General features: G+C 40.2%; 2 protein-coding genes across 2 annotated transcripts; both read left to right on the forward strand.

Annotated features, from left to right (window-relative positions):
- Positions 1–1,421: 1,421 nt before the first annotated feature.
- On the forward strand, positions 1,422–2,363 carry LOC134453920 (putative gustatory receptor clone PTE03). The gene has a single exon (XM_063204668.1). It carries the CDS (start codon positions 1,422–1,424, stop codon positions 2,361–2,363), a length of 942 nt encoding a protein of 313 aa, XP_063060738.1.
- A 5,952-nt stretch (positions 2,364–8,315) lies between these two features.
- Positions 8,316–9,278, forward strand: LOC134453922 (olfactory receptor 4M1-like). Its single transcript, XM_063204669.1, has one exon. The coding sequence runs from the start codon at positions 8,328–8,330 to the stop codon at positions 9,276–9,278; it is 951 nt and encodes a 316-aa protein (XP_063060739.1). The 5' UTR covers positions 8,316–8,327.
- Positions 9,279–9,535: the final 257 nt, after the last annotated feature.

Raw genomic sequence — 9,535 nt, forward strand, 5'->3', positions numbered from 1 at the left:
AAACAGCCTATAAAATCCTGTAAGCCAGGAATGCCAAACTCAGGCCCGGGGGCCAAATCTGGCCCATGGAGTCATTTTATTTGGCCCATGAGATCATTTTTACAAATGTGTATTACAGTTGGCCCACATAAACCATTAATGTATAGCGTAACAAGACTTGAACATGAAATTTGGTGTGTCACAGGAATATAAGTTGGCCCAATGAAACAGCTCACACATATGTGCAGGCACATTTGAACTACCATATATGATGGGAAAGATAGATTTAACAATGAATATTAAGTGCATAGGCCCTGCCGTGGCCAACTGGTAGGGCACTCGCCTGCCATGCGGCTGGCCCGGGTTCAATTCTCAGCCCGGGTCCTTTGTCGACCCCTCCCCATTTCTCTCCCAATTTTCTTCCTGTCCATCTCTCACACTGGCCAATCAAATAAAGTGAAAAAAGACCTAAAAAATGGATAACTTGAGAATGTTTTGAAGAAATTCAAGGCACTCTTCGTTGTCATTAAAAAAAAGCTTAATTTAACTGAGCTATGGTAGTTCATAGTAGAACAAATCAAAATGACCAACATGTTTCAGCCTCCAATAGCCTTCATCAGGGATTTAATTTGTGATAAGCTGTAGTTAGTCATTTTGAGTTGAGCCAACTTGTTCCTCTGTATCTTATATTTATTTGTTAATTCAGGAAACAATGTTGGAATGCCACAAACATGATCTGCAGACATAGGAAAGCCACTGAAAGTTTCAGAAAGTAAAAGTTACATTGCAAAAAGATTAAGAGTTTATTCTGTGGTTTGATTATATGAAATTGACTTGCCTTGTAGGAGGCTGCTAATATGCAAATCCATGTGATACTTTGAATGTCTCCTGTGTAATGAAGTAGCTTACAATGCAAACTTAAAACTGACTGGAGACGTGATGATTCAGATTGGGTTTGAAACTGGTAAGGCTGAAGGCAATGAAATATGCATACATCTGACTTTAAAGCCACTTCAGCCATTTCAAAATGTCAGTTGTAATGTTAGTTTGTGTGGTCGTTCGGAATAACTGTTTGTTTTACCTAAATTCAAATGTCATTCAGCTGCGTGAAATGGTGCTGCATTTTTGTTGACTCCATAATTTTGTTTTGTCTGATGATGCTTTGTTCTGTCACAGTAACCAATATAGACCTACTGTATAGGGCTGAGTGCTGAGTGTAATTCTGAGGACAACTGCAACTTAAAACCCTAAACATTTAAGGTTTTCTTTTCTTTTCTTTTTCCTTTTCTTTTTCCTTTTTTTTTTAAACCAAATACAAAGTTCAGCATTGCTGTTGTTTTTTTTTCACACTGACTATGTTAGAAGTCATTCCTTGAGTAATTGAATACCCGTTGTGTCCTTTTCAGGAAAACATTTTTTTTTTTTTTTAAAGGGATAGTGTCATGGAAAACGAAACAGTACCATCCTATTTTTATTTCACATTATTTAAGGGCTATGACAATGTGAGATTTGTTTATTTCGTGTTAATATTAATAACATATCTTGCCATCCTGCTGTTCAATGGAAGTATCCTGTTGGCCGTGATGAGGGACAGGACTCTTCACGAGCCCATGTACCTGCTGCTGTCTTGTCTTCTGTTCAACTCTCTGTACGGCAGCTCTGCCTTTTTCCCAAGACTTTCTGCCGACCTCCTGTCAAAAACCCACTCCATATCCCGTGCTGCCTGTTTCACGCAGATATTTGTCATTTACACGTATGCGATTTCTGAGTACACTGTACTGACTGTGATGGCGTATGATAGATACGTGGCCATATGTGATCCTTTGCAGTACCATAGCATCATGACTCAGAGGAGACTCTCTCTCCTGGTGCTGTTTGCTTTTTCTTGGCCGTTTTTTTGTATGAGTCTGGTGATTTATTTCTCTATCAGGCTACCTCTGTGTGGCAATCAAATACCACGCGTGTACTGCTCCAATTGGTCAGTAGTGAGGCTTTCCTGTGTGTCAACGGCCGCCAATAATGTTTTGGGGTATTTTGTCACCGTGACGACGGTCTTTCTGCCCGCAGCTTTCATACTGTTCACATACATGAGGATCATCATAGTGTGCCGCAGGAGCACGCCAGAGTTTAGAGGGAAAGCCATGCAAACATGCTTACCTCACATTGTCAATTTTGTCACCTATTCTGTAGCCTCCTTTTCTGACATTGCCCTCAGTCGGTATGACCCTGGAAAAGTTATAAACGCCATCGCTTTGATCATTTCTCTTGAGTTTATTGTGATTCCTCCACTGTTAAATCCTCTCATATATGGCTTCAACTTACCAGACATCCGGAGGAAAATTCTCAGTATGCTGGTCTCATGTAAATTTGCCTTAAGTTCTTAGTAATATGTTTACCACAATACAGCAATCCTATGTATCTAAAACCACCTCAAGAATGGCCCCAGCCAGGGCCATAACCAGACATTTTCAAATACTGAGGTCAAATACTGGGTGCTGTACTGCATACTGTACATTTGGAATGTTTCAAACACTTCAGGTTTTTTTCATTAAACACTGCCTTGAGGATAAATGGGGGTGTCATATACAGACTGTATTTATCGTTGTTGGTCATATATCGATTTTCATCATACAGTAGATACAGTTTACCGTACTGAAAAAAATACAGAGGACATGACCTCTGTGTCCTCAATGGTAGTTACAGCCATGGCCCCAGCTTATCTGAAGGACATACAAAGGCTGTTTGTTACTGCCAGAGAGATACGTTCCTCTAACACAAACTGTCTGGCCATGCCACCTGCTTGCTCTAAGCCTTCCCAGTCAAGACTGTTCTCTGTCACTCAGTGGTGGAACAAACTCTCAGAGGCACTCTTCTCTTTCGTGACTATTTACTGCACTAGTGCTTGAGCTGGCCCAGTTCCAGGGTAGACTATGGTATTCTGTGTGTGCACTCTATTTAATCCTGTGTTAATGTACATAATGATAATAATGATAATAACAATACAAAAACCCTCTATTTGGCATTTACATTCACTGTTCTGTGTATTATATGTGTACTTTCTCTGCAAGTGTTGTAGGCTATGTCTATGTCCTCGATTGTATGTCGCTTTGGTGAAAAAGCGTCTGCCAAACGCGATGTACAGTGTAAAATTAGGGCTATGGTGGTCATTAAAGTAAACACAATAGCTACTGTATACACTTCTCGAATTTCAGAAATCTAATTTGTCTACATATTAAAAGTTCACCGGCCTGTTCTTGTTCATGTTCAATGTTATTAATGGACTAATTACTTTGCAATATAATGTAACCTATAAGTTACCAAGTTCAATTTGTAATATTACAACATTACACTACGTCATAGTGATTGAACTACATCATGTCTTGTTGAAAGTCAACTTATTATACTTATTATATCATACGTAGCTATCTATCATCTCCTGATATATTTCAGTGCCTTGTCCACATTGTGATGTCCAAGCCACCTCTGTTAATTGTTCAGGAAACAATGTTGCAATGCCACAAATCTGCGGACATGACAGCCACTGAAAGTTATTGAAAGTAAAGTTACATTGCAAAAATACTAGGAGTTAATTCTGTGTTTTGATTATGCCTGAATGAAATTGACATGCCTGTGTTAATATGCCTGCCACCTCTACATATTTTACAACTGACCTCAATTTCATATTGTAGGCCTATTTTCTCGAAACAGGGCTCTAAATGAACTTTTTTCATCAAAATATCTAGTAGATTTTAATCATAACACACTCTCACTAATGGGTGAAAGTGGCTGGTAACTTTTCTTTTTTAACAGCCAAACGGAATGTTCACGGTAGCATTCGGCCGGTTTGCGGGTGTTCATGTAGAGCCCTGGTTGCAAATGTACAATAATATATATGCATAGAAAAGCGATATCTGACTATTGGACAGTTATCTGCTGGCCTTCAAATGTATCTTTACAGACAAGACACTAATGCCTTCAATTCAAATATCTTCACAAGCCAACAAGGACCGATTATGAGTCCATGGGCCACTGGGGCAGACTACAAGAAAGGACCCCACCTTCATTAATTGAAGTGCCCTTTCCAACGCATATTCTTGGGGGCTCATGTGTACATGACCTAATTGAGGGGCCCTTTGCTGAGGCATATGATACATACTGTAATGCTGTTTTGTAGTGGGGCTCCTTTCACATAAGACGGATGAATTAGAAAGCCTAACATGGGGCCCTGCCGTGGCAATCTGGTAGGGCACTCGCCTGCCATGCAGTTGACCCGGGTTCGATTCCTGGCCCAGGTCCTTTGCTGACCCCTCCCTATCTCTCTCTCCCACTCATTTTCTGTCTTTCTCTTCAGTATCCTAATAAAGTTGACCCCCCCCCCCCAACCAAAAAAAAGAAAGCCTTACATGGAGGAGCCCAACGAAAGACATATTGAATAATGCAAAAGGATATTGGGATGCATAATGTTTTAAAAGTGATGTTGACGTTTTAGCGCGGAGGAAAGGCCATCAGGGCCCCTTTGCCTCTTGCGCCCCTTAGCCTGGGCCCCGTAGGCCCGTCACAGTAATCTACCCTTGCAGGCAATACAATAAGGCCCTGTATCCACAGCATGCATGTTAAGCGTCAAGATGAGAGCACACAATGTCTTGTGGCCTCCCAGGTGCTTTCTGACCTTCACTGGACTGTTGTTGCCAAGTTACAAGCAGGCAAGTGAAATTCAGTCAAAGTTCATTAGTAAGATAGCCAGGGCTGTACTGGGGGAGAAAAAGGGCCCAGGCACTTTTGGCTTAAAGTGGCCCCTCATAATTAGAGGCACAGAGCTGACTCACCGGTGGGGCCCGCACCCTTGTGGGCCCCTATTTTCAGGAAATGTATATACAGTGCCCTCCATAATTATTGGCACCCCTGGTTGAGATGTGTTTTTTAGCTTCCAATTATTTTATGTTTTTTCTAAATAATATGGGACCTTAATGGAAAAAAAGAGAAAAATCCAACCTTCAATACAAGTGCATTTATTCAGTGGGGGAAAAATCCCACATAAAGAAATAATTATTTGACATCAAATAATGTGTGTCACAATTTTGTCAAATATTTTGTACAACCCCCTTTTGCCAACAAAACAGCACCTAATCTTCTCCTATAATGTTTCACAAGATGGGAAAAGACAGAAAGAGGGATCTTCAGCCATTCCTCTTTGCAGAATCTCTCTAAATCATCCAGAGACCTGGGTCCTCTCCTCTGTACTCTCCTCTTCAGCTCACCCCACAGGTTCTCAATGGGGTTGAGGTCAGGGGACTGAGATGGCCATGGGAGGAGCTTGATTTTGTGTCTGGTGAACCATTTCTGTGTAGATTTGGCCATATGTTTAGGGTCATTGTCTTGCTGAAAGACCCAGTGACGACCCAGCTTCAGCTTTCGGGCAGAGGGCAACAGATTTTGATTTAAAATGTCCTGGTATTTCAAAGCATTCATGATGCCATGCACCCTAACAAGGTTCCCAGGGCCTTTGGAAGCGAAACAGCCCCACAGCATCACTGACCCACCCCCATACTTCACAGTGGGTATGAGGTGCTTTTCAGCATGCGCATCTTTCGTGGTATGCCAGACCCACTTAGAGTGTTTGTTGCCAAAAAGCTCAATCTTGGTCTCATCTGACCAAAGCACACGGTCCCAGTTGAAGCCCCAATACCGCTTGGCGAACTCCAGACGCTTGCGTTTATGATTGTGAGTGAGGAAAGGTTTTCTCCGTGCATGCCTCCCAAACAGCTTGTTGGCGTGTAGACAGCGCCTGATGGTTGATTTGGAGACTTTGTGACCCCAGGATGCTACCATTTGTTGTAATTCTGTAACAGTGAGCTTTGGAGATCTTTTGATTTCTCTTACCATCCTCCTCACTGTGCGTGGTGGCAAAATAAACTCGGGTCCTCGTCCAGGCTTGTTTACCACTGTTCCAGTTGTTTTGAACTTCTTAATTATTCCTCTCACAGTGGATATGGGCAGCTGCAGTTGAGTGGCAATCTTCTTGTAGCCTCTGCCTGACCTGTGAAGGTCGACGCACATCTGCCTCACTTGTATGCTGTGTTCCTTTGTCTTTCCCATGTTTAAGAGTGGATGAGAGAAATGGCCTCGGTGTCACGTCATATTTATACCCCAGGGAAACAGGAAGTGATGAATTACTAATTAAATGTTCCTACATACTCTGGTAAACTTTGTAAACTACTGTAGAAATGACAGAAATGCTTCAATTATATTTATTTCCTGGGAATTGTTAAGGGTGCCAATAATTGTGGAACAGGTGATTTAATGAAAAATAATTATTTTTTAGCCAGGGATTTTTTTATTTTCTTACAATTCATTTGAGTTGAAGGCTACATTTTCCTACAATTTTCAGTGTGACAGTATTCTTCTGCAATAAACACTGAATTTATTTTAAGGTTTTTAACTAGGGGTGGGCATAGATTAATTTTTTTAATCTAGATTAATCTCACTGTAATTATGAAATTAATCTAGATTAATCTAGATTAATCTATATCAAAATGGCTCATTCAGAATAGGCACGATAGCGAAATAATGCCGAAAAAAACCTTGGGGTTTCTTAAGACAGATGGCGCATTAGACCAGAGCTCATCTTTTTTTTCCAAAATGCATCTCATCTTCAAAAAATGGTCATGTTGATACTTGGAGATGAAAAAATCACAGCAATATGTGTAAAGTGTGTCCAATATGTTAGGAAGCATTTACAGTTATAAGATACTGAAATTTCAAAATGAACAGCGCTATAAGTTGTAGAGGCAAATACAGATAAATCTATCAAACATTTAGGCTATTTAAACAATATTACCTCAACAATTCAGCATTTCATTTCTAATGGGGAGAGAGAGAGAGAGAATCTGCCACTGACTGTTAAAAGGAGCAGCGGCTCCTTTAAGAGAGAGAGGAGCTCTGCGCGTAGTACAGCAGCCCTCAGCAGAGCCAGGCTACTGGATATGCCTATCTAGAACCTACAGCACTGGCACACTGCGATTTCACAGTTGTTCTCAGAGTTAGAATGCCAGATGAGTAACAACTCGACATGAATTCAGTTTGCAAAAAAAAAAAGTCAAGCGCGACAACCGCGAGGTTTATTACCGTCGGACATGAGAATATCTCACTGAATCGCAAATGTGCGCGATTGCAACACAAACATTCAGCGAGAGTAGATATTGACAGTTTCAGTTTGACAATCTTCAAAATGCATAGGACTATCACACGGAATGTTTTGCAATTATAGCACAGGCAAGATTGAAATGAAGGCTATGTCGGGCTGGTAGCTACTCACACACAATAATGTCTCTATGCTTCACCTCAAACAATAACGTCTCTTTAGTGTACCACTTATGAAAAAGCACTCAAACAACAACTACCACGGCAGAGGGATAATGTTTTCAGCTGCAAACACTTCATAGGCCTATTTAGTAGGCTAGGTCTGCTGAAACAACAGGTGGAGAGAGGAGAAGCGACTGGAGCGCAGTCTAAAAGCGTCTGTCAATTAAACGCTATGGTGACGTGCATACCCAAACTCCAAACCTATATTTTGAGAATAGATTAACGTGCGATATTTTCTTTATCGCGCGACAAGAGTCTCACATTATCGCAGCACGTTAACGCCGATCTCAACCAGGGGTGCCAATAATTATGGAGGGCACTGTATATATATATATATATATATAATTTTTTTACATTTCTGAAAATAGGGGCCCACATCCAGTACAAAAAAGAGACAAACAAAAGAGACACAAAATGATAATAAAACAAAAATAAGTAAAACAGCTTATGGGTTTACTTCATTCTATTATAAATGCAAACAATCAAGTTAAGTCCATGCTCTTGTAATTGCTTTTCGCCTGGCTGCAAGTATACATTTAAGAAGGTATGTATCTTCTCCTTGAACCTTGTTTTGTGGCATGTACCCCAAATACAATCGCATATGATTTAAAAATACAAAAAACAGCTATATCTCTAAATAGTTATGTCCTGCATATGCTGTTTATTGTGGACAGTCAAGTAGGCCTACAATGTGAACTTGACCTAAGGGGATTATGACGCCTTGGTGGGTTAAACCCACAGGCCGCAAAACCGAAAGCAATAAGAAGGACTTGAAACCCAGGAACAAGTAGCATAGGAACAGCTTGAGCATGAGCAGCGTATGTCACTTAAATTATATTAAATCCGTTTAGTTTATGTTGGACCCTCTCATGTGAATGCTTAGGTCATGTATCAGAATAAAAGCAGCGAGCGGGGTGCACTGTTTGCCCACATTTGCTGCCTTCTGTAAACTTTAAGCTGTGATCACTTTTGCCATGAGTTGAGTTATGATGGAAAATATGTCTAGAGTTTCAGCTTTTGAACTTTCTGGATTGAACTTCACATCAGAATACAGATATTTACTGTTTTCTCTAACGTTACTGTGTTACCCTTGTATTCTAATGGTGAACATTGCAGTCCTTTATGCCATTGTGATGAACAAACACCTGTATGAGCCCATGTACATATTTCTTTGTAATCTGTGTATAAATGCATTGTATGGAACGCTTGGTTTCTACCCTAAGTTTTTATACGACTTGTTGTCTGATCGTCACGTTATATCCTATTTAGGGTGCTTGGTGCAAGTATTTGTCATTTATTCATCAGCACTTTGTGAATTCTCCACTTTGACCGTCATGGCTGTTGACAGGTATTTGGCCATTTGTAGACCGTTGCAGTATCACTGCCTCATGACAAACAGAGTGGTCACCATGTGTATGATACTTTCATGGTTTTTACCTTTTATGTGTATGCTAGTCGGTGTGTTGCTAAGCTCAAGGTTAACTTTATGTGGTTCATTGATCAACAAGCTTTACTGTGAAAACTGGTCTGTTGTGAAACTGTCATGCTATCCGACTATTGTTCAAAATGTGTTAGGATATTTTGTCTTTATTATTTATTTTATTCATTCACTGTTCATCATGTGCTCTTACACCAAGCTCATCGGTACAAGTATCAGATCGAAAGAAGAACGAAATAAGTTTATGCAAACTTGTCTACCACACTTGCTGTCCTTGCTCAATGTGACGGTCGCCCTGTTGTTTGATGTTATGTTTACAAGATATGGCAGTGCTGGGACATTTTCCCAGGATCTTCGTAATTTTTTAGCAATAGAATTTCTAGTTATACCACCAATTCTGAATCCACTTATTTATGGGCTGAAACTAAAGAAAATCAGAGCTCAGCTTGTGCAGATTTGTCACAGGTATGTCATCGGGGCCAAAGGTGAAATGCATTGACAAATATAAATATAAAAGACTGCCCACCGCTGTTTTAAGAAAGCTGACATTGCTGTAAATAGGGTCTGCTTAATGCTGCTTTATATTATTACTGTAAATGATGTTAAAAATTAAAAGATAGTGTATATACATGTATACAACTTTTCACTTAGGCTTCTATATTTTCATGTGTTGGACAACAATACTTATTATGCTGACAATGATGAGACCATGTATGTTCAGAACAGAATATTAACAATTCAAATTTTACTGTCCAG

The sequence above is a fragment of the Engraulis encrasicolus genome, chromosome 8 (assembly GCF_034702125.1).
Source record: "Engraulis encrasicolus isolate BLACKSEA-1 chromosome 8, IST_EnEncr_1.0, whole genome shotgun sequence".
In the NCBI taxonomy this organism is placed as follows: Eukaryota; Metazoa; Chordata; class Actinopteri; order Clupeiformes; family Engraulidae; genus Engraulis; species Engraulis encrasicolus.